Source organism: Panthera uncia, chromosome D2 (assembly GCF_023721935.1).
Source record: "Panthera uncia isolate 11264 chromosome D2, Puncia_PCG_1.0, whole genome shotgun sequence".
NCBI lineage: Eukaryota > Metazoa > Chordata > Mammalia > Carnivora > Felidae > Panthera > Panthera uncia.
Window position 1 is genome coordinate 70,793,769 of NC_064818.1, and position 24,676 is coordinate 70,818,444.

At 36.9% G+C, this 24,676-nt stretch overlaps 2 protein-coding genes across 2 annotated transcripts in view; both read left to right on the forward strand.

Moving 5' to 3' along the window:
• Positions 1 to 16,333, forward strand: part of CCDC172 (coiled-coil domain containing 172) — a 72,651-nt gene extending 56,318 nt beyond the window's left edge. The window contains exons 8-11 of the mRNA XM_049645847.1: positions 436 to 523; positions 1,358 to 1,423; positions 10,901 to 10,981; positions 13,761 to 16,333. Coding sequence (XP_049501804.1) covers positions 436 to 523; positions 1,358 to 1,393 — 124 coding nt within the window. The 3' untranslated portion in view covers positions 1,394 to 1,423; positions 10,901 to 10,981; positions 13,761 to 16,333. The remainder of the gene's footprint in view (positions 1 to 435; positions 524 to 1,357; positions 1,424 to 10,900; positions 10,982 to 13,760) is intronic.
• The window catches only part of PNLIPRP3 (pancreatic lipase related protein 3), a 68,380-nt gene continuing 54,652 nt past the window's right edge, over positions 10,949 to 24,676 (forward strand). The window contains exons 1-2 of the mRNA XM_049646021.1: positions 10,949 to 11,203; positions 18,675 to 18,755. Coding sequence (XP_049501978.1) covers positions 10,949 to 11,203; positions 18,675 to 18,755 — 336 coding nt within the window. The remainder of the gene's footprint in view (positions 11,204 to 18,674; positions 18,756 to 24,676) is intronic.

Here is a 24,676-nt window from a genome sequence, read left to right on the forward strand (position 1 = left end):
AATTAAAATATATTCTAATTACATATGTGTACTATAAAGTTAATGTTTAATTTTAGTGCAAGAAGAAATCTCAGAGTAATTTTTTCTGTAATTAAAATTTTTCAGGTTAGGTTCGGAGAGGCGAAATGAGTTAGCCAAGTTATTCAGTTTGTTAGTGGCCAGGACTAATACAGAGCTCTTCAGACAGTACTATATTTTTCCCACTAAACTGCGATGCTCTTTTAACTAACTAAAATTGCCTATTATGCATTTAGTCTGCCTTTTTCTTTATGGAAGCTTTTTTTTCTTCTGCAAATTTTATATAGTCTTTAGAGAATTAAAATTTCTTTCCAAACTCTTTAGTGTTAAACTCAAATATGCCACTATCCATATAACCAAAACTTGCTGTAAAAGTTTATTGCTGAACTCATAGAGTGAATTTTTCCTTTAAAACAGACTTAAGAAAGAATTAGAACTTTGTAAGGAAGACGACATGCAAAGTGCTTATGAAGCTCTCCAAACAGAAATAGAATTTCTGGAGTTGGTAAGCCACCAAGTGATTCTTTAACGTCTGTCCAGTATTATTGTACCCATTGGCGAGAATGGGCTTGCCGGGAGACATATCGTCAATCTAGTGGTTTGCCCTTCACATGGATTTTCACTAGATACAAAAATTAAAACTGCACCAACGAACCAGGCTAAAGTCAGGATCTAAGTCAGTGAAGTCTTTTGAGTTCCTGGAGAGTTAGGTGCTACATAAAGCAAGTTCTCTTCAAAGCGAATACATACAATTTCAAACTAAGTTTCAAAAAAATTCAAACCTGACCTCACAACATTCCCTTGACTGAAACAGTTGTTAGAGGATTAATGCACTGAAGGATTTTAACTATCATAATGCTTAAAAGCTTTTTGTTTTTGATAGGCACAAATTATACTTTTATTATATTTGATCTTAAAACTTTTTTATTACAGATTTTTATGATCTCAAGAACTTTGGATTCAATTATTGGAAACTTATTTTCGGATTGTGTGGGAGCACTTTAAATTGCTTTTAACCTCTTTGGTTGTTTATAAAATGAATGCAGTATTTGCCATGCTCTATTTTAATGGAAGACATATATAGCTAGCTTTAGAATATGTTAAAATGTCATTTTAATTTATTACATTACATTTTGTTTCATATTTATTTTCTGTAAACATTTCTTTTAAAAGTGTTCCAATAGCTTATGTTAAGATTTAAATTTTTTATGAAAATTTTCAAAAATAAAATTGAGAAAAGCTCATTTATTGTTGTGCTAAATTTACATGAACTTTATGGAATTCCTTCAATAAGAATTTCATTTTTCCTCATGAAAAATTATCATATTTTTCTTTTCAGACATTGGCACAGAAAGATCTTCGGGAAAACAAATAACTTGTGGAGAATTGACCAAAGCTATCCAAGGTTTGATCAAAGCACCTTAAAATCAAGTCCTGTGACGGATACACAAACAGTGCCCATTATAACAGATTTTTGTGGAAAACGTGAGGTTCTGAATGTTCAAAGTTGTTGATATCTAGAATTGGCATATTAGCGTTTTTAAAATGTAATGTCTTGTTACTTGCTGGAACTTTAAAGCTTCTTATGGGATTTGATTTTGTTTCTAAAGGAAGAAAAAGGGACAGGTGGATATTGTGCTCTCCGCTTCTTATCTCTCCTGACCCTTAAGCTGATCTGTACTTTGTGATGTTCATTCTTTATTGCAGTTTACCTCGGGTCTGGTCAAACACCGGTGGGGAGAAACGATCAGATTATTGATCCCATTTTGTCGGTGCCATTTCCCCTAACAAAGATGCTCACTTTCATTTTAATCCTTCTCTAATCTTTAAAATGTCTGTTGACAGAAGTCTTCTGAGGCCTTTCATCTGCAAAAGCCAGTTTTCTCCCCTTTTCTCTAGATATTTTTGTAGAGTTAAGTCTGGGGCTCCCGCGGCCATTTCCCAGCGTTTTGTGCCTGCTGTCCTCTTCCCAGTGCCGGTGTTGGTTAGAATGAAGTAAGTCATCCACCTGGGGAGGTGCATGATCTCCTTATGGGCATCAGGATTCATTTCGCTGGTGGACTGAAACATCGCAACTAAAACTCACGTTTGGATCAAACGTGGTATTTCCACCAAATTTGCAGCAACACATAGCTTCCTACAGTTAGCAATCCTGCCTAGGAAGGTGTATTTTTCACTAGTTTCTAAAAAAAAGTGGATGGAAATTGCCCAATGATGCCCTAAACTGTGGTGAATCAGGGAGGGGAACAAAACCTATTTGGGGATATATTGCAAAGTTCGGAGTGCAAATGTTAGAATCATGTTTTCTTTTGCGGCTGTAGTTGAATTAGTTTAACATCAAATATGAGATGTTTACAGATGTCTTCTATCTACCGACAGTGAGGTGGGCTAGTTTCAGGGCAAGTCCTATTTTGGTATAGTTTTCTGTGTATGTTGTTTTGTACTCTTATTTTTTTTAATTAGTAAAGTTAAAATTCTCCTTTGAGATGTGTAGCAGTTGCCATCTGTTTAAGTAATTTGCATTTTCAGAAGTGATTTCTTATTTTGATTCCTTAAATAGTTGATAGTAAATTATTTTTGCTTAAGAAGAAAAAAATTAATGGTACCAGGGAGTTGCTTCCTATTTTATATGCAAATATAAAGCGGAAAATGGTTATTGGGATTAGTCGTGACTTCAGTTTTGTCTTATTTTAGTCCATTTATCTATCTAAATTCTAAGTCTCATGAATATCTACTTATTAAATGTGTATTCTATTATTAATATGCAGATTGAGCTTACACATAAAGCCTCTTACACTTACCAATAATTGTTGTTCGTTATTGGTTTTGTAGCTAAATATTAATGTAAACTACAGATATGCCACTTATTTGCATAACTAACATGCAATGACATATACGCAGAACTCTTACTGATACAACTATCTTTTCATATGTGTATCATCCAGAATGTCAAGATTAAATATTCACTAATGGAATCAGGATTCATATGAACTGAATCTGAGAAAAAATGGAAGATGCAGTATTTTCATTATTTCAGAATGCTTAAAATGCATATTTTAAGATTTAAGGTAATTTTCAAACAATCAAATGAATATTTTAGTGTTACATGTTAGAATAATTCAAAGCACTACCCATGTGATTCCAGACAAAATAACTGGGACTTCTAGAATCAATGTAATCAAAGGAAGAGTTTTACCAAACAAAGGAAATACAACAATCAATAGAAATCACAGTGTACTAAACTGAACTGTACTGTCAAAGTAAAATATCAGTAGTAGATTTGGTCAGTTTTTAGTTTTTTTAAGAGTTAGTATTCATAAACCTCGTAAGTAGGATAAATAACTGAAATTTCTGGGTAAACATGTGTCTCAGACTGACTTTAATTATTCTGGAAGCAAGACTTTGGCTATACAGAAAGGCAGTTTTTAAATGAATGCTCATTCGTTAAGTGAATTCACTAAATTTTCCTTGTACTGATGTATAACCAAAGCTCAAATTAACCCAGAGTAACAGTGATCCTGCTCCAAGGTTCTGGGCACGCCACCATAGTTCTTTACTGTGACAGAAGTTCTTCCAGAAGCAACTTTTTCATTCTCAGCTCTCTGTTGGGGATAATACGAGGATGTATAGATACTTTGCTGCATATTTTTCCTGCTGATTAATGGCACTATTTGGCTAGGGGAAAAACGGCAACAAAATTATAGTATGTGGAGCGTGACCACTAGACTAGAAATTCCTTTCTTCCTTCCCTGGCCTAATTATTGAAACGGAAGGAAAAAAATCAAAGAAAAGGAAAAGCTTTAAGGTATGGAGAGTCAAGAAGATTTCTATACTACTCATTGTTTTATCAATAGCAGTGTTTTCTCTTATAAGAGAAACAAAAATTGAGGAGTACTTTGTCTGCTTGTCTTTTTCTCCTTGAACCTTGAAAAACTATGATGAGATGGTTAAAAGTCCTAAATAAGGTTCAAGTCATAGAATTATGATGAACTGCAATCTAGAAATGTCTTAAAACAGAGGCAATTGGGATTGGTAATTTATTGTAGAGTGGATATTATACTGTGAGAAAATCTACTGAGTCTCTTACCAGAAGGGTAATTCAGCTGGCTGGTTGCAGATGGACGGATAGCGGGCACTGAACAGGCCCTGTTCTAAGCTTACACGGAGGACAAAGTCCCTTTCTATTTCATACCAATCAATCATACATAACTGTGTCACATTATTATGAATAAGTCATTTATTTGCAGCCCAGAAAACAGTAGCAGTGCGGTGACATGATTAGAAATAAATATGATATGATTTTTAATCCTGGGTGTACAAGGGTAAGGTGTTCTGTCATTCAAATATTTATTTCTAGCATAACATTTGAAATTTGGAGTTGTCCAACATTCTAAAAAATATATTAATATTTGAAACAGATTTTGTTGAGGTCAACTTCTGTGTTTCTTCATGACTCTTCTCTCCTTTGTCATCCTGAAAAACTGAAATGAAGCAAATGCATTTGCCTTTCGGAGTCTAGTTCAGAGCATTTTCTGTCAAGGGAATTTTTTTCAGGATGTGAACTAAAAAAATGAAAAATTTTTTTTGTCATTAGCCTGAAGCAGGGATTAAGTCTTGGAGTTTTGTGGCCCTTTTATCTTAAGACAACAGATTTTTTTTTTGATGGAAGAATGGGGAAGATGAAGTTGTATTTGAAAATGTCAGAGGTAGGAGTGTATAGTTACTTGCATTTGTGCTTTCTAAACATTATATTTTCAAGTTAAGTAAATTTCTGCTTGGCCAACTAATGATCTAATTATCCTGCCGGCAAAGAAACTTTTTTTTTTAAGTTCATTTACTGACATTTGACCAAATAATATGGAGATGACACTGACTGATGTATGAAGGAAATAATGTAATAATTCTCCCTGTTCTAAAAGGGAGTCTCGGGATTTCATTTGTTTATTTGTTGTTGTTCATTATACTGAGGGTCATGTTCATTAAACATGAGGAAACATTTTGCAGGGTAATGCTAGTTGTAAGGACATACTTACTTTGATTGGAGGAAGAAAAGGGAAGCATTACAAAGAAAGCCATGACTGACGGTAAAATGCTCTCTCCTTGCTGCTGCTGTGAAAAGTATCAAGAGCAAAGCTGTCAGAACTGAAAGCTTATTTAAACAACTGCTTTTGATACATAGCACATTTATCTTTAAAAGACCTTTATGAAATTGACAGCACCAGAATTCAAATGTCTAGGAAAATAAAGAGTAAGTAAAAATGTGAAATTAATAACAATGACTGGTATAAGTAGCTGTGCAAAACAAGGCCCACAGAGTGGGAGAGAAATGATTTTATTCCTCTATTACAACCAGAAAAGCTATACTACTCTATTAATTCTAAGTTAATTATTTTCATACTTGTAATAAATTGTCATTTTAATTAGTTGGTAAATAAAATCTTGTTAAAATAAAATCCTCTTAATCTACATTTAATAGATGCAAATATAATTACTAATGAATATTTCTGGATATGGCTTTGTGATTGCTGAGAGAAAGTATTTGCAAATTCAAACCACCATTACATGGTGTGGTTGTTGACAGTTTTTGTGGACTTTACACAAGAAAGCTTCTGGTTGGGAATGGGTGACATGGGAGTAATCCTGAGGTCAGTGCAATGTCAGCTCTAGAATCTATTGCCAATTAAAATTTGTAAAATATCAATGTTATATTTATAGAAATAATTTTATCCAATAAAATCAAATCTCTTTATTGAGATTCTAGTTGGAAACTAAACATATATCCCAGTTTTTGCAGGAGGAACTGAGATTTTGATTGATAATCTGATTTGTGTGAGGTCACAGAGGGCAGTGGGCCTCTTTATTTACATTTTAATTGCTTGGGCTTCAGTACCAACAGCCTTAAAAATACACTGCTTTTGAAAATTTGCTTATAATAAAACCTTACACAACAGGTAAATATTAGAATATAAGAGAAATTTGAGAATCCCTTAAAACACCTTTTTGGACCAGAAAACATCGATCAGAATCTGTGAATCTAAATCATTAGCTAAGAATATCTTTTACACTCCATGAATAGAAAAGGGCAAATCAGTATAAAACAGACTCAATTCAAGTATTACTGAAAATTTACCTCCCGGATATCGCTTGAAATTAATATCTATTCATCCCACTTTATTATACTTTCTACAGATGTATTTTTTTCAGTGCTACCCTGTGGTCATTGATAATTTAAGGTGATAACCTAAGGGATGGCATCTTCTTAAAATATCAAATAATAAGTGTTATATTCATGTTTCAGTACTTGCTAAGGCAGGATTGTGAACTAACAGAAAAACTTCCAAAAAGAGCAACATATTAAAGAATCTCTGATTAGCCTGAAATTAGCGCTCTTGTTCATTTCTTTCTGTTCCCCTTCTATTCTCCCATCCATCTATCCCAACTCCTGGCAACCTCTCAGAACTCGTATCACGCCACTCTCCTCCTTGAACATTCCTCTCCAGACACACTGGGTTTTTTGCTTCCCAGATAGGCCAGGCTCACTCTGGCCTTGGGATCATTTCAGGAACTGTTTCTCTTGCCTGGGATGCTCCTCCTCCTGATCTCTTTATGGTTTTCTGCTCTGTCATTCTGGTGTCAACTAAAATGTCACCTCCTCAAAGAAGCCCTCCTTTAAACAGTCGATCTTTTTTTTTTTTTTTTAATTTTTTTTTTTTCAACGTTTTTTATTTATTTTTTGGGACAGAGAGAGACAGAGCATGAATGGGGGAGGGGCAGAGAGAGAGGGAGACACAGAATCGGAAACAGGCTCCAGGCTCCGAGCCGTCAGCCCAGAGCCTGACGCGGGGCTCGAACTCACGGACCGCGAGATCGTGACCTGGCTGAAGTCGGACGCTCAACCGACTGCGCCACCCAGGCGCCCCTAAACAGTCGATCTAAAGTAGTCACATGTTCACATTCAAGTTTAATGCTCTTCATACTACTTGTCATTTCTGATATCTTTCTTGTCTTTTTTTTTTCTTTCCTGTTTCTAACCACTGAAACACAAGTTCCATGAGGGCAGGGGTATTACTTATACGTCATTTTTTCTTCTCAAAGCCTGGAACAGTGTTGGCATTTAGGAAGTGTTCAATAAATGTATGTGAAAATATGGCTCCTTAATTAACGTGTTCGTGTAACCCATATTTATTAATTGAGAATTTGAACATAAATTATTGATTCTCTAGTTAAAGAAATTAGATTCATTTATTGTTGATTCTTTCCTGGCTGATAGATTCTTACTCTATCCTCTCATTTTTTACTCTTTCTGAGCTTATGTTTACTTAGCTAAAAATTGGCAGTAATAATGTTTGCTAATTTCAGAACCTATCTTTGTAGAACAACCAATAAAAGCGTTGAAAAGAAACTCGAAGAAAATAATGATTCCATATCCCATCATGGAAAAAGTTTGTAGGTCTCTAAGTGTTTACTTACAGCTTTCTATTATCAAGCTGTTGATTGGCAAGTAATGGCTTTGAATGCCTACTTTCCACCAGCTACTAGAATAGGAAGTGAAAATTGTAAGTTGCTTGCAAGCTATGAATGTGCATTAGAATAGCTTAAAAGCATTATTTCTCCATGGTAATAGAAAATTTTGAAATGCACTTGCTTCTGACTGTGATTTACTCGCTCTTTCTGATCTGAAATACAATGTTTAAGCAATCTTGGTTTTATGCAGCACCATATTTAGAAAAATGTATGAGTGCCATCTGCTGGATTTCTTTGGTACTGCCTTGAACAAGATGAGCTAAAAATGGAGGAAATTTGGGAATGACAAATCCTTATAAACAAGTGATTCTTCCTTTCTCCTTTCTTTCCTTCCTTTATTCCCTCCTTCCCCCATTTATGTAGATATAGATTTTAAATCTCTATCTATAATTTTCATTTGTTCCATATATAATTTTCAAATATGTATTTGATACTAATTTTCAAACCAGTATGACATGTATCCTACAGAAAATATAAAGTTTAAGGGCTGTAATAGTGAAATTTTAGTAATACTACTATTTCTACTTTTGCTAACATTAAAAGAACCTAACTTATTTAATCAAGACATCTTCTTTATTTTTGAATTAAAAAATATAAAACTTGTGCTGTGACACCGCATGAAAAGTTAGTGTAAAATTAAATTGATTGTTTATATAACTTCTGAGTTTGTTAACGTTTGTTATTTAGTGTTGATCTTTAATCTTCAAAGATTCACTCATGAATTGGTGGACCACCAAATGAAGTGCAGTCATTCTGTTTAAGATCTTTGGCAATTGACCTGCCCATCACCTTTATCACCAGATATGTGTTTTCTTTCAAGCTTTACTTTAAAATTCCTGTCTCCTTGTCATTGAACATCTACAGAATTCATGTTGTTTCAGGAGTTAAGTGATTGAAATCGTTTGTAGCACAGTTCTGTTGACGAAGGGAAATTGGGGTGAATCTCTGTTGACTCCAAGAATGTCCTAGTTGTTGAATATTTGACAGCATTTCATATGACCAGTCCACCAGCAGGCCTGTTGTTTCCGTCTTCAAAATATTTATAGAATCTGGGGAGCTCTTGCCATCACAACATGGCTACCACCCTGACGTAGTCTCCCCGATAACCTGCCATTCCTTTCTGCTTTTTCTCTTAGTGCTTATCCTATTATTCTTATTAGTTATAAATTCTGTCATATTCAGTCTTCCAGACTAGAATACATATGCTTCATTAAGTTAGAGATTTTTGTGTCTTTCACTGCTGTCTCCCCAGTGCCCAGAACAGTGCCTGACACATAGTATGTACTCAAATAGCTTATTTCTTAAATAAATGGATTTAGTGTGAGTGATTTTCCTCGTCTCACATTATAAATCATTTAGTAGAGATACATTCTTGGCGCTGCTGTTAGCTCAAAATTACAATGTCCAAGAAAGTATAATCTCTATCGTTTACATGCATGCAGACTATCACTACATTTTAAGGTGAAAAATTAGCACCTACTACACAAGAGATCATGATAATTGTAGTATGGGACCAAAGGTGATGAAGATGCGGTCTTTTTGCTTACAGAACTTACACTTCTTCCTGAGAATTGTTGTTGTCAAGTGACAAAACAACTCAGACTCAGAGCTGCTAGATTTACTCTTCAGTTAAATAGGAGATGGATTTAGTTGTGTTGCATTTTGCTGTATTTTCTGAGGGGCCTGGGTTAAACTTGGCAGAGATTCTTGAAGAGTTCGGTGAATTTCCTGATCCGTGAACACTTGACTTGTGTGTGGATTGGCGTTAGAATCCGAATTCAGAATTCCATTTTTGATCTCTCATGCTAGGTGGTTTATATAAACCATCTCTGCTCTTCACCACTATCTTGGAAGATGGTGATGTCGGTGATTGCTTTATAGCCAAGAAACCAGAGGTTGAAAGCCTGAGAAAATTACCAAGATAATGCAGTGACAGTTTCCAGGCACATTTGAACCCAGGACTACCTAAATTCAATGCTCTCTAATAAGTGCTATCTTTCCCAATTCATAAAACGTAGCCTGGGTTTAGAAATGCAACAAAGAGATGTTTTGTTTTGTTTTGTTTTGTTTTGTTTTGTTTTGTTTTCGTAGATGCAGGGAGAAGTTAACCAGGTACCAGGGCTGTTTAAACTGCCTCTTCTCCAATGGTGGCCACTGCTTCCTCCTTCCCAGCAAGTGGAGGTAATTGGAATAAGAATATTCATTCCTTTCAGATATTGCCCAAGTGTTTCTTTCTCTGCCACGTGTCTCCTTATACCATCAGGCAAATCAAGCATGCCCTCTCTGCCCCACTGAACCTTTGCTAAATGCACATTATAGTACTATCTAGCAGTGGTATAATTATTAGTCTCCTCTGGATTGTGAACTATATGAGGGCAAGAATTTTCATTTATCTTTGCATTTCGAATTCATATCAAAGTGCCTTGCACATTGCAGGTACCCAGTAGGTGTGGAAGACTTCATGCATATGATTAATTTGCACTTCACATACTTAACGGGTTGATTAAGTTTTATAGATTGGCTTGAAACCTAATCATCTTCAGTACTCTTGGTGAAAGGAGGTGAATGCGAAGATTTGAACAATGTACTTCTCCTGAAACTAATGTTACACTGTATGTTGACTAACTGGAATTGAAATACAAACTTGAAACAAAATAAAAAACAACCTACTTAACATTAACTTTTGAATAGGTACCTACAATTCTTTCTTTCTCAAATTCTTGTTCTGGTGATTTCCCTCACCCCCAATTCAAATTTGCTCTCAGTACAACCAATTACCATTGGCCATTCCCATTCACAGCTTGATATTGTTAAAAGGGAAGTTGGGAATACTCACCAGTATGGGAACACTTTAGAAGGAATGGAGGAAGAATCTAGAAAAACATAGCTGATGACAGACGACTAGAATTAAAGAATTAAGAACTGCATATAAACCAGTGGAGGAAGTTCTTCTTAGGGAAGGGTGTTTGGTTACTCCATTCTGCAAGTGAAGAAAGAAGCAGATTTGGCTACGCTACAGCGATATTATGCAATGATGATGATGTACTAAACAGGCTACAAATACATGTTTAATTCAGTTCTGATTTCTGTTTTCATAAAACCTCATTAATTGAGTTTAACTGGGAATACATTTATTTGAAACTGAAAAATAGAGTCAATTTTTGTTGTAACAAAAAAGTGATCGTTTTATTTTTGCTGTGCAAAACTTGAGGGTCTACTGGCTTGCTTTAAAGAATAAGGGAAGACTCACAATGAGTTTACATGCATTGGCTGATCAGATGTATTAGTTTCCCACTGCTGCTGTGACAATTACCACAAATTTAGTGGCTTAAAACAACACACATTTGTTATCTTACAGTTCTGGAGGTCAGAAGTGTGACGTGGGCCTCACTGGACTGAAAGCGAGATGTCAACGCTGCGTTCCTTCGGAGGCTCTAGGGTAGGATGTATAGAACGCTTGCCTTTTCTAGCTTCTGGGGGCCGCTTACATTCTGTGGCACATGACCCCTTCCTGCACCTTACTCCAGCCAGCCCAGTAAGCCACGTCCTTCTCACGTTGAGTCTCCCTGGTTTCCCTCTTCTGCCCTTCTCTTCAACTTACAAGGACCCTTGTGATTACGAGGCCCACCTGGACAGTCCGGGCTTGTCTCCCCATCTCGAGGTCAGCCAGTTTCTCTTTGCCACGTAACTCATCATATTCATAGATTTTGGAGGTCAGGATGTGCACGTCTTTGGAAGGGGGCATTACTCTGCCTAGCACATCGATGAAATGTTTGTGCTCTCTAAAACAGGCTAAGCTGCCTTCTTACCTGTGTGGCACATTTTGTGTTCAGTTTCTTAGCAAGTCCTTTTAAATTGAATGAAAAATTCAATATTAGTTAATGGCATTTTACTTTTTATGATTCTGTGGCCCATCTTCTGGCCTGCAATAAAGTGAAAACATAATGTAGTTGAGTGATTTCCCCCCCTCCCAGGCAAGTGGGTCCTGTAGTTCAATAACAAAGACATTTCATGGGCAGTTCTAAGTTAGAATTTTTTCCTTCATCTCCTTTTGTCCCAATTGTTAACATCTCTGTCTTTCTGAGTTTCTGCCAAATACATTTTAATAAATTTTTTTCTCTTATTTTTCACTTCCCTTGTTGCCCACTCTTATCTTGTTTATCTGTTTTACTGGATTACTTTCACGGATAATAAAAGAAGTTTGGTCCCCTTTTTAGATTGGAAAATGTGATCATTACCCCCAGTTTAATCTCTCTTCTCTGGTAAAAATCTTCATTTGGAGGACTCCCCAAAGAACATAAAACTTTGGAGTGACCTTTATATACTAAAGCAAAATTATCCACCCTCAGAGTACCCTTTGGAAAAACCACCTTGTTGGTTCAAATGTTTGGAATCTTTTTATTTAGAAAGACAGAAGATATTGCAAAGTAATGGTAAGTAAGTACTGGTAAATAATAAAAGTAATATTACTTTTATTACTTCTGTGTATTACTTCTCTGAGGGGTTATCTGTCCTTTTGATTTCCCTTGGCAGAAGTCTGTCTAGTGACTTGCCAGACATAACTATAATAATCTTGAATGAACCTGTTCTTGTGTATTATGCATAGAGCTATTAAATATATTATAACCGTCTTCAATTCAATTTAATGAGTATTTCTTGAAGTTTTGCTCCGATGGTGTATAGGTCACACCTACACAAAATAAGATGTGTTCCAAATCTGTAAAAAACTTAAATTCAAGTACACTGTGTTGCCTTACGAAATTCACTTGGGTTTTGTGTCCAAAGTAAATATTTGTATTTGCTTTTAACTCACTCAATTTCAAAATGGTCATGTGGTAGCTTTTGAATTAGACAGGCCTGCATTCCTCTTCTGGCTCTGCCCTGTCCTATGTGGCCTTGGGTTAGTTACGTAACCCTTTTGGAATTCAGTTACCTAACTGGTAATAAAAGAGTAAAATAATACCTATTGTGTGGGGTTGTTGTAAAGATTCTATGAGACAGAGCGTATAAAGGAGCTAGCATAATTCTGACCTTAGGAGCTAGCATAATTACGCTCAGTGAGTCATTTTAATTGTTCTTGGGCAGAAGACCATGTGGAACAGAGAGAGTACCTTAGCATGGTATTAATGTTTTTAGTGTTGTTCTTTGTATGCAAAGATGAACCTTCTAGTCCAATCACGTTGATGTCTTGCTTTGAGACACCAGGATTTCTATGTGTGGCTTGTATCCCAGACCCATGACACATTTGGCTGTGGGAGAGGTGCAGTCTGAAGCTGTGAAGCAGATTTTCCCATGCAAACATAGTTTATAGCTTTTGCCAAGTCGGCAACAACTGAACTGACCAGCCTGGCAGAACTTTAGGGGATGGTTCAATCTGCTTTTGTTACGTCTGTGTCCTGAGATACAATTAGTCTGGGAATATCATTTATTGGATACTAAAGAGTTATCTAACTTCCAGTTAAAGGCAGCAGATTAAACACAAACTTTAACCTAATGATTTTCTTTTAAAAGCATAAAAGGGCAAAGAGAAAATGATGGAGAAGAGCTGGTAGTGACACAATTTGGAAGCTGGAAGTAGATGGATGAGTGGGAAATGACTTAGCCAATGACTTAGCAGACTTGAGAAAGTAGATCCAGTTTCCAACACTGGCGAGAGAAAGGTGAAAACCGTCTTGATTTTCCCCTCAAGAATTCTCAAAACACTTGGAAATTGGCAATCTTATGTACCTTTATAAGGGGAGGGAGGTAAAGGTAGAACTGAAAAGAAAAGGGATTGGTTGGTTGAATGTGTATTTAAGAAACACTGAGACCCTTAGATCCTCTTCGCCATTCCAGCTAGGAACAGCCCCTCCCCAACTCTGGCAAAAGATCTTAGGCTTATTTTCTGGAAACTGTAAAACGGAAGGCCTCTGGACAGAGAGTACCAGGCGCTGTTGAGGATGGAGTGTAATTACCGAAAACAGAGAGATTAAGAAAAGCTTACATTCTAAATGTTGTAAGTCCAACTCTTTAACTTAGGTCTTGTTTTGGACAATCAAATTTATATCCTTTAAAAGGGCCAGCCAATATTCTCCAAGGATGGTCCCAGGACTAGCAGCATCAGTATTATCTAGGAACGTGTTAGAAATGCAAATTTTAGGGCTCTCAGAAAAGCTATAGGTGGGGCCCAGCATTCTGTGTTTTAACAAGCCACCTATGTGATTCTGATATACATTCAGGTTTGAGAACCACACCACTCCAAGCAAAAGACTGGAATATCCTTCTCTGAGGAAGCTCAACAGAAAAGACTTAAGGAAAGAAAGTTTTCAATGAAACAGTCCAGCCAGATCACTCTAGAGTGAAATTCACAGCTGACAAGTACCACACATGTGTCCAGAAATTTTAAAACATTTTACAGCCTCATTCTTAAATGGAATCAATCAATATCCACAAGATATGCCTTTAACAAGAAGAGGACGTATCCAAACAAATAGGGGGAAAAGCAACTTGGAAGACAGTATGCGGGGAAGTGAAAACTTCAAAAAAATCCTTGATATCCTGAGATATGAGAAGATATTTGCCATTATAAGATGCAAATAAATGAAATTTAAAATGTTAGCAGAAGATTTTTAAAATAAAAGAGCTAAAAGGTAAAGTTGAGGAGATGTCCCAGAAAGTAGAGCATAAAAACAAAAAAAGAGGAAAACTAGGAGAGGAAGGTAAATTTTGAGAATCAGTTCATTTTGTTCAATATCTAAATAATAGGAGTTTGGAAAGAGAACAGAAAAAGCAGAGAAATTTTTCAAGAATTAAAGGACCTGAGTTTTTAGATTGAAAGAACCCATTAAGAGCCTAATGGAATCAATGCATAGACCTGCTGTCCAAATGGCATCATCACAAGATTTTAGAATATGAAAGACAAAAGTAAGATCCTGTGAACTTACAAAGTGAAAACTAGGTCACCTCTAAGGGATCAGGAGTCAGAATGCTTTGAACTTCTCAACAAGATTAGGATGACTGATCCAACAATTGGTTTACCAATTCACAAGAGAGGTAATGAGAATCTTATAGATAAGGAGACGATAACTCCCAGGATCAAAGCTGTGCATCAGCCTGCAGAGCAACCAACCTGAATGAGAATAGCCTCTAGAGAGGTGTTTCCAAAGTGGAATTTCTACGATACTTACATGTTGGAAATATTGAGAGGAACTTTAAACAACTGGAGTAGAGTTTTGGTCGGTGCTAAGTATACAGAAAACTCAGTAAATAAAATAAATCACAAGAATATTACTAACTCCACAGAAAACAAAAAGGTGTGCAAGGAAGGATGAGTAATACCAATCATAATCCTACACAGCTTGTCTGTACATATTTTCATAATCATATCAGTGTAAACATTGACTATTGATCTAACTAAAGTATAACACAATGTTGGAAGGCTAGAGGTGGGAAGAAATGTGTTTGTGATGATGGTAGATGTTTTATGGGAAAAAGACTAAATTCATATCCTCCATGTAGAAAATCAGCAGATAATGCCAAAACTGGAAAAAAAAAAAAAAAAAAGCATGTTATTTAGTGACATGAAAGCAAATTCAAAAATTAATAGCCACAGGGCCGCCTGGGTCACTTTGGCTCAGGTCATGATCTCAAGGTTCGTGGGTTCGAGCCCCACGTTGGGCTCTGTGCTGACAGCTCAGAGCCTGGAGCCTGTTTCAGATTCTGTGTCTCCCTCTCTCTCGCTGCTCCTCCTCTACTCATGCTCTCTCTCTGCGTGTCTCTCAAAAATAAATAAACATAAAAAAAAATAACAGCCAAAAAAGTTGAAGTTACTGCCTGGCAGCAGTAAAGGGGAGCCGGCAAGGAGAGATTGATAGTCTATGTTAATACAAATAATCTTTATAAAACTATTTTTTGGGAAGTTTGCTTTGTTTATGGACCATAACTCTAAACATGACATGCAAAGTAGATCTTTATTTTAATATAAATCAAATACGGTGACGTGCTAGTAAACCAGCTCTCTGAGACGATAGGGGTGGGAGGAGCCCTGATTTGTAATGTGTTGTAAAGGCTACCACCATGGCCAATTTCAAGATAACAATAGCTTCACAGCTGGCTCACAAAGTTCCTAAAATACAACAATGGGCTCATGCAAGGCAGTATAAATCAGCTTATAATGACTTCGGTAAAAGTACATGTTTTTGTTTTTGTTTTTAAAGGAAAAAAGTCCTCTCTGGCTTACGTGAAAAGCACACTGTTGCTGTGTGAAACAAGGCTCTCCCTATTTTTTTGCAGTTGTTTTTTCTTTAAATTTAAGTCACCGTTTGAGATGTAATTCATATACAATAAAATGCACAGATTTTGAGTGGAGTTTGATAAGTGTTTACCGATGGAAGCACCCATGTAATCTCTACACAAAGCAAGGGATAGAACAATTTCATTTATAGTTATTGACTGGATGGAATCAGTAATTTTAAGAATATTGGATATTGGGGATAGAGCTTTAATGGATAACTTACAGTCTATAGTAATCCACCACAGAATGTGCTTTATTTTTTTCCAGGTAAAAATGTAAAAACAGGCAAAAATTGGACTATTAAATGGAGAAGGGGTGAGATGATCAATCCTTTATTAATTAGGCTTTATATAATAAGTTTCTATCTTTGAAAGTTTTGTTTTAACATACGCTGGAACAAATTAAATATTTTAACTGGGAATCCATGAGGTCTCATTTATCAAGCTAATTTGTAAATGCCAAAAACTTTCTTAGTTTTCATTTATTATTCACTATTATACATACATATATATATATATATATATATATATATATATATATATCACTATATAACATATAGATGTTAGAACATCTATACCCAGTATGGGATATTTTAGGCCATAGGGTACTATGACTAGAGGAAGTTTAGGCAAGGCTACAGTTAAAGTAAGGCATATCTATTTTTCCCTTATATTACATTTAGTTTCCTTCTTAAGATTATAGAGATCATGATGTTTAAAGTTAGTGGGATCTCCAGGTATAATTTTCAGCACCAGTATTAAGCCTATGAACTTCTGTCTACTAGAGCATTTTAGCAAATGCTGAAGTTAATTTAGAACCTGAGTTGCAGAGATACAAAAGCCAACCGGGCCCTTTTAATATTTTTTGTTACATAAATTCTTTAGTATATAAATTTTGGATTTCCAATTAAGAAAAAGAAAGGTGTGCCAGGCATAAGACTGTCTAAAACAGAACCATGTTTGAACTATGTTAGGAAAGAGAAATGAGGTTTTGTGTGTATAGAAAAGTTACGATATTAAAGTTACACAAGACAAGTTGAGAAGATCTACTTCAGTAGATGTGTAATTTGATCATATAGGAAAGGTAGTGAAACTATGTCATCATAAGCTGGCAATGCTCTAGTCATAATATATGCTGTTTGAATATAGTACAGATTATGCAAATCTTTTGGTTATAAATTAAGAATAGGAATTGTTTCCTGGTGCGTGTCAAGAGGAATGACATCGTAATGGTTAGTTTAAGGATTGATTGTAATAGCTGAAAATAGAGATAATAAATGAGCTCTGTAACACTGCCTTCAATCTTTTTGTTCAGAACATGAACAAAATACATAGCCTTCTTTGAACAAAACTGGACAATTTCTTTATAATGTATCATTATTATGTATGACAATTTGACAGGGGAAAAGGAACTTTCAGATAGGTGCCTTAAGAGGCATGAAATATCCTGCATCTATGGGCTGCTGAGAACAGGAATATATATACGTTCCCCCATTTTTAAGAGAAGTTAAATTAAGCTGTTTAAAACTTAATTTCCTCCTTCACTTAATGCCATTTATTCCTTTGACCTGAAACCTTGTTTTGTGTTTTCTGCCTGTTACTTTTGTACACGTTCAAGTAGTTAATTACTGAATGTTGAGTAAGTCGGGACACTCTTACTTATAAAAGATCAGATATCCAACCCAAACTAGCTTAAAAAAACAAAGAAGGAATGTGCTGTCTCATGCTTAAGTAGTTAAGTCCTGGAATACATACTAGCCTTCGGCACAGCTAGGTCCAAGGGCTTAAACAAAGGAATTAGACCACACTCTCTCTCCATCGCTAGATCCACCTTTTCCACTCTTGCAGCTTCATCTGCCGGTGAACTCTGCCAATATGGTGGCAAAGATGGCTACTAGCAGCTTCAGGGTTTTATCAGCAGTCTAGCCTATCCCCATAGAAAGAGTGCTCCTTCTCTACTAGTCCTGACAAGTCTCTGAACTGGTTCTTGTTGGCCCGCATGGACTAGGTGCCTGCACCTGAACCACTCTCTACGATTCTGATTGGCCAGGCCACTCTGGGGTGGCTGGTGGGGGGGGGGGGGGGTTCCAAGGAATGAGATCAGCCCACTGAGGAAAGAGAAAGCTAGTTCTCCAAAAGAAAATGGCAGTGCTGTTACAACGAGGAGGTGGAATTAATGTTGGGCATTACCTGCAAAAGTACTCTTCTGTATCCCAAGCACTGTGAATGTCTACTTATTCTTCAAGATTTGCTTCAGGTGTCACTTTCTCAATAAAGCCTTTCTGGGTCCTTCTCAATACAGGCAAAAATAATCAGCCCTTCACCTCTCGTTTAACTTTTACACATATCTATGTCATGACACATAATTTTGGCTCAATTATAATTAATCATTTTGCCTCTCTGTTTCCTCCAACCTCTTTTTATTTTATTTTTGTTTGAATGCCATTTTTTTCATTCATTTAGTCAACAGATATTTATTGAGTGGCTACGATGTACTGGATATGACTGATGCTAACGCCAGCAAGATGATGGATTTCAATAAACATATTGTCCCTGCGCTAACAAAGCTTATTTTAATGGGGAAGAAAAAAATTGCAGATTATGTGTTAAATTGTGTGACACAAGTTGTAAGAGCACTGTGGTAATAGGCACGGAGGGAATGAATGAGTTAGCACGATGAAGGGTGTTGTGGAGATGGGAGGTGACTGTTTCAGGAAGACGGAAGGACCTGGGTGAGAGCTCTGAGGTAAGAAATGATACCATGAGTGTTCAAGGAACTGAACCTCATATAGTACGGAAACAGCATAGGCCAGATCTTGGAATGCATTATTAAGCTGTTTCAGCTGTTTGCATTTACTTAGAGGTCAACGGACAAGGAGTTTCAAGAAGGAGAAGAATATGACCATATTTACATCGAATCATTCTTTCCTACTACAGTATGGGTAAGAAATTGAAGAGGCACGAGACTGAAGGCAGAGAGATTGGACCCTATTGTAGTAGGAGGAGGTCAACATTGAGAGCAATTTGGACCAAAATCATTGTAAAGAAGATTGGGGAAGAGGAGACAGATTTGGGGGAAATTTAAGCCCTAGAATTAAGAAGACTTCATGATTGGTTGCATAGAACGAAGTAGAAAGAAGTAAAGAAGACCGAGGACTCACACATGACTCCCAGTTTTCTAGCTTGAACACTCGGTTGCATGGGACTGCTGTTGTGGGGTAGAAGCATGTTGAAGCAAGGTGAAGAGGAAAGGATAAGCTCCAGTTTGATGCAGATGAATATGAGGTGCCTGTAAGATCAAAGGGGAGAAACCCAGAGACAATTCGATCTATGATCTGTCACTCAAGAGAGAGACAGATTGGAAATAAAGATTTGTTGTCCACATAGAAGCAGTAATTGAAGACTTGGAGGTGAATAAAATGACCGGGGGAGAGGGAGTAGACTTAGTAGAAGGCTTATGACAGACTCTGAAGGAACTCCCAAAAGTTAATGGGCAAGTAGAGGAGGAGTCGGGGAAGAACAGTGAGGATTTCCCCAAGAGGTAGGAGCAGAAACAGGTGAGTGTGACATAGAGTGTGCCTAGAAACAGAACTTTAAGGAAGAAAGGGATGGGCAACTGTTTCAAATGCTGTCAACAAAGGTAGGGATGAAAACATACCCATCCTGCCTAGCACAGCACCTGATTTCATTTATTATTTTATTTGTCAAATAAATGATTATTAAACAACGATTATGCCAGGGCCAGTGCTAGGTACTAAAAATACAAGAGTGGAAAAAATATTTTAGTGAGTGGTTAAAAGACGTTTGTTGAATAAATGAGTCACTGAATGAACTGTTTTTGTTAAAAATTTAGATGAGGTCGGGCGCCTGGGTGGCTCAGTCGGTTGAGCATCCGACTTCGGCTCAGGTCATGATCTCAGTTCCTGGGTTCGAGCCCCGCATTGGGCTCTGTGCTGACCGCTTGCTCGGAGCCTGGAGCCTGCTTCAGATTCTGTGTCTCCTTCCCTCTCTGCCCCTTCCCCCTCTCATGCTTTGTCTGTGTTTCTCAAAAACAAATTAATGTAAGAAACTTTAAAAAAAATGTAGATGAGGTTGCTTGAAGATGGGATAAAATATGTAAGGACACACATCATTGTGAAGCTAATATTCACCCAGCTTCCAACATTTCCTAGTAGCTGAACCATCTCAATGACAGAAAATTGGTTTGGGCTTAATCAATCTGGGCCAAAGGAAGGTATCAGTCTTAGGTAAAGGATTTACTGGTAGAGCATACAGGAGTAATTAGAGTCTCTCATTTGAAAAGCCTTGTTTCCAAGTGTAGTTAAGTGTCAGCTCTCGCACTCTCTTGATTCCTCATGGAAACCACCACTCTTTTCACCTGGGCTCACATGCGTCCTGTGATTCTTTTTTTTAAATGCCCATCTTATCTAATAACAGCTGCACAAACAGTTTATGTCATTGAGACCTGTCAGATCAAGCTGAGCAAGATAGTCCACTAAAATATTTTCCTGTGGCAGAAGGTACACAGGGAATACAGCAAATTACGTCAACATTTCTTCATTCCTTATCCCGAGTACGTTCTGATTTCTCATCTGGGGAGCATGAGACAGAGACTGCAGGGCTGACCGACACCTGTTACACCTGTGTTCCACTGTCTGAGGACATTTTTGTTCTCAAGGATGAGTCATAAGAATTTAAATTGTTTTCTGATGCTTGTCATGAAAAATGGTATCAGTGTTTTAGTGTGAGTTGGGTTATATTAATTAAAACTCAGTTTCCTGTAGAAGATTTATAGTTAGCTGGTTAGCAGAATGTGGAAGTAAGAAAGCAGTCGTTCTCTGTGACTGGTGTGGGGGGAGGAGTCTGATATAAGTCAGAAGTGTGTAGAAAATGAAGCATTTAGCTTCCTAACAGGCTTCAGTAGGACAAGCAACGGGGTAAGCTCCTGGCATCAACCATTCACATGACGGGATTAGTAACAGTAGTTCTATCACTGGATGCCTGCGATTCACCATGCCAGGTGCTTTATAAGCATTCATCTATTTCTGATACTTGTAACAAAAAACATCCAACACACACACAAATGCACAGACACATGAACACACAAAACCAGGACGATGAATTTGCAACAGGTAATAAGTGGGGGGTTAACATGAATAATGCAGAGAGAACCTAGAAAATTTAATAAAAAAAAGAAATGGGCCAGGAATATCAATAATTAATAGAAAAAGATACAAAGGCTGGTACTCATATAAAAAGATGCTTAAACTCATTTATAATTAAAGAAACGCAAATAAAAACAAGATAAATTCACTCAGGAAGTTGGCAAAATTTTTTTAAAAAGGATTATAGCAGTATTGGTGAAATTAGGAAGAAAAAAGCATCCTCTTACGATATTTTCAGGGAACCTCAACATTTTAATTTGTGGTTCATAACCTAGCAGGTACTACCAGTTATAAGCATGGGTTGTGTGAACGTTTGTAAATGAGAATTCAGCAACATTTATAGTTTTGAAAAATTTGGAAATGACTTAAATTTGGAATCAAGGGCATATTATACAACTATTAAAAATTGAGGAATATTTATATTACCAGTTTGGAAAATGTCCATGATACATTTTTAAGCAAAAAAAAAAAAAAAGCAAATTAGAAAATACCATACAATAATATTTTACAAACCTGTAAAGTGATACTTTGAAAGACGAATAGAATTGATGCACTGCAGCAAATATAATCAAGAAAAAGAGGAAACACAAGTTACCAATGTTTGGAATGATGAGACACCACTACAGATTTTGTATACAGTATGAGAATAATGTGAATGTTACAGACTTCTTTATGCCAATCAATTTTGCGACAGAAAATAGACACATTTCTTTAAAACTAAATTACCAAAACATACACGTCTTGAACATCTAAATAGCCTGTATCTATTAAAGAAATTGAATTTGTAATCATAAACCTTCCTACCAAGAAAACAAGCACCCCAGATATCTTCATTTATGAGGTCTACCAAGCATTGGAGGAAGAAATAAAACCAATCTACACAAACTTTCATAAAGTATAATAGGGGAGAATATTTCATACTTTCTTTCATGAGGCTAGAATAACCCAGATACCTAACAGTAATATTACAAGAAAAGTAAAGTATAGATCAATAACTCTCACGAACATAACACAAAATTGTTAACAAGCTGGTAATATACACAAAGGATAATTTATCATGGTGAAGTGGGGTTTATTCCACAAATACAAGGTTGATTTAACACTTGAACACCAAGCGAATGGAGTACACCCCTTAATAGAATAAAGGGAAAAACTCATAACACATGCAGAGAAACACTTGGCAAAGTTCAATACTCCATCATGATGAAACCTCTTGACACACTACGAATAGACAACAGCCTCCTCAGTTTGGTAAAAGGCATTACAAAAGAGCCTACAGGTCACATCATACTTAAAGGTGAAATGCTAACTCCATTCTCCTGAGACTGGAAACAGGGTGTGGAAGTTTGCTTTCACCGTTTGCATTCAACAGTGTACTAGAGGTTCTTGATAGTGCATTAAGGCAAGAAAAAGAAACAAAAGACATCTAATTTTTCTATATTTATTTATTTTGAGAGAGAGAGTGAGAGCACAAGTGTGTGAGCAGAGGAGGGGCAGGAAGACAGGGAGAGAGAAATTCCCAAGCAGGCTCCGTCCGCACTGCCAGCACAGAGCCCCAGGCGGGGCTTGAACACACAGACTGTGAGATCACGACCTGAGCCAAAATCAAGAGTTGGATGCTCAACCAACTGAGTCACCCACGCACCCCAAAAGACATCTAAATTTGAAAAAAGTTGTAAAATCCTCATTCAAAGACAACATCAGTGAGTATTTAAAAAATTCTATGGAATCATCCAAAAGTATAGTAGAACTAACCAGTGAATTTAGCATGAAGATACACAGGCAGTATTCAAAAATTAATTGTATTCTGTATAAGAGCAATGAGCAATTTAAAATTAAATTTTAGGGAAGGCTGGGTGGCTCAGGCAGTTAAGCGTCCAACTCTTGGTTTCTGCTCAGGTCATGATTTCATAGTTCATCAGTTCGAGCTTCACATCGAGCTCCCTGCTGATGGTGCAGAGCCTGCTTCAGATTTTCTGTCTCTCCCTCTCTCTTTGCCCCTCCCCTGTTCATAGTCTCTCTCTTTCAAAATAAATAAGCTTTAAAAAATTAAATTTTAAACAATACTAAATACAATGGCATCAAAAAACATCAAATACTTTGGAAAATACAGATATATTACAAAAGATGTACACAACTTCTACATTGAAAAGTGTGCAATGTTATTTTGAGAAAGTATAGAATGCCTAAAGAAGTGTAGAGATATATGGATACTGTACTGTGTGTTTCAAAGTTGGATTCCTCAATATCCATGGTGGAAAACAACCCTGGTAACTCCACAGTTCTCTACAAAACCCACTATTATAAAATGACTGAAAAGTAGGTACAACAGGTAGAACAGCCTTTAGGATTGTGTTGTGAATTCTCAAGAGTTTACTCAGAGACCGCTGAAGCCAGGTGAGGCACCATCCCCTTGTCTTCACTGGATAGACTCTGATTTTTAATTTAATTTAATTTAATTTTATTTTATTTTTTAGTGTTTATTTTTGACAGAAAGAGGGGGAGGGAGGAGCGGAGAAAGAGGGGGACAGAGGATCTGAAACAAGCACTGTTACTTACAAGAGTGTGCATGATGTGGGCAGGGCTCGAACTCACAAACCCTGAGATCATGACCTGAGCTGAAGTTGGATGCTTAACCTACTGAGCCACCCAGGCGGCCCTGGACAGACTCTGATTTTTAATGTGGGACACATGAGCCTGGAGTGATGCAAAACCCATGAGTCTTAACAGCAGTCTTCTTCATTGTGATAATCTTTGTTATCTACAGCATCCTTTCTGCCTGACCATTTGCTGGAGGTAACCATGAAGGCAGTTCAAATAACCCCTTAGTTCACAGCCTGTCTAATACCAACACAGACCAACTGATTCATTCACTCAGATTCTGAGTCAGAAACTGTCCTATCTAGTCATCTGTCAGTTGCAAGTCACTATAATTGAGGCATCAAGGTCTGTTTTGTTGCCGGTGGCTCAGAGCCAAAGATCATTCTTTTTTCCACCTTTGGGTTGCCCTCCTCTGTAGGCTATTGTGGAAATTGGGGAAGTATGGGTGACACTGATGTACCTCTGTCACGTGGGTTCTTCCCCCCTTGTAAATCTCTAGTATTTGGTTCTGATGCAGCCTGCTGGTCTCCTTTCTATTTGGGAAAACACACACACACACACAATCACTGGACACTGTCCTGGCCACTAAAGGACATATTCCTGAGCCTGATGATTCTCTTCTGGATCTCTCCTCCTACCGAGGCACTGACACTTGACTCCATGGGAATAAGGCTGAGATTCTCCTTGCGATTCCTGTCAGAAAGTTCAAGTCCTTTTTATCCAACCACCCGTTTCCTACTCCCACCAGGCTTCCTCCTTGCAGCCCAGAAAACAGCTTGAAATCAATGTAAATTATATAGACATAATTGCAGACATAATTCTGGAACTTCTTGACTCTGAGATAGTATCAAGGGCTTCCTTTATTTGGAGGGCATTGTCCCTTAAGAATACACATTTTCTCCCTCGGCACCGTCTGATTTCTTAATGTGAAGCCGAAGAAATTGTGGTTTGTGTTTGTAATGTTCTGGCACAAATTCAGAACTCAGTACCTGCTTGATATTCCAAACAGCATCTCTGTGCTGGTAAATTTAATATCATGGAACAACATTTTTCTTGTGGGCTGTAAAATAATTCTGCAGTAATTCGTGTTTATTGAA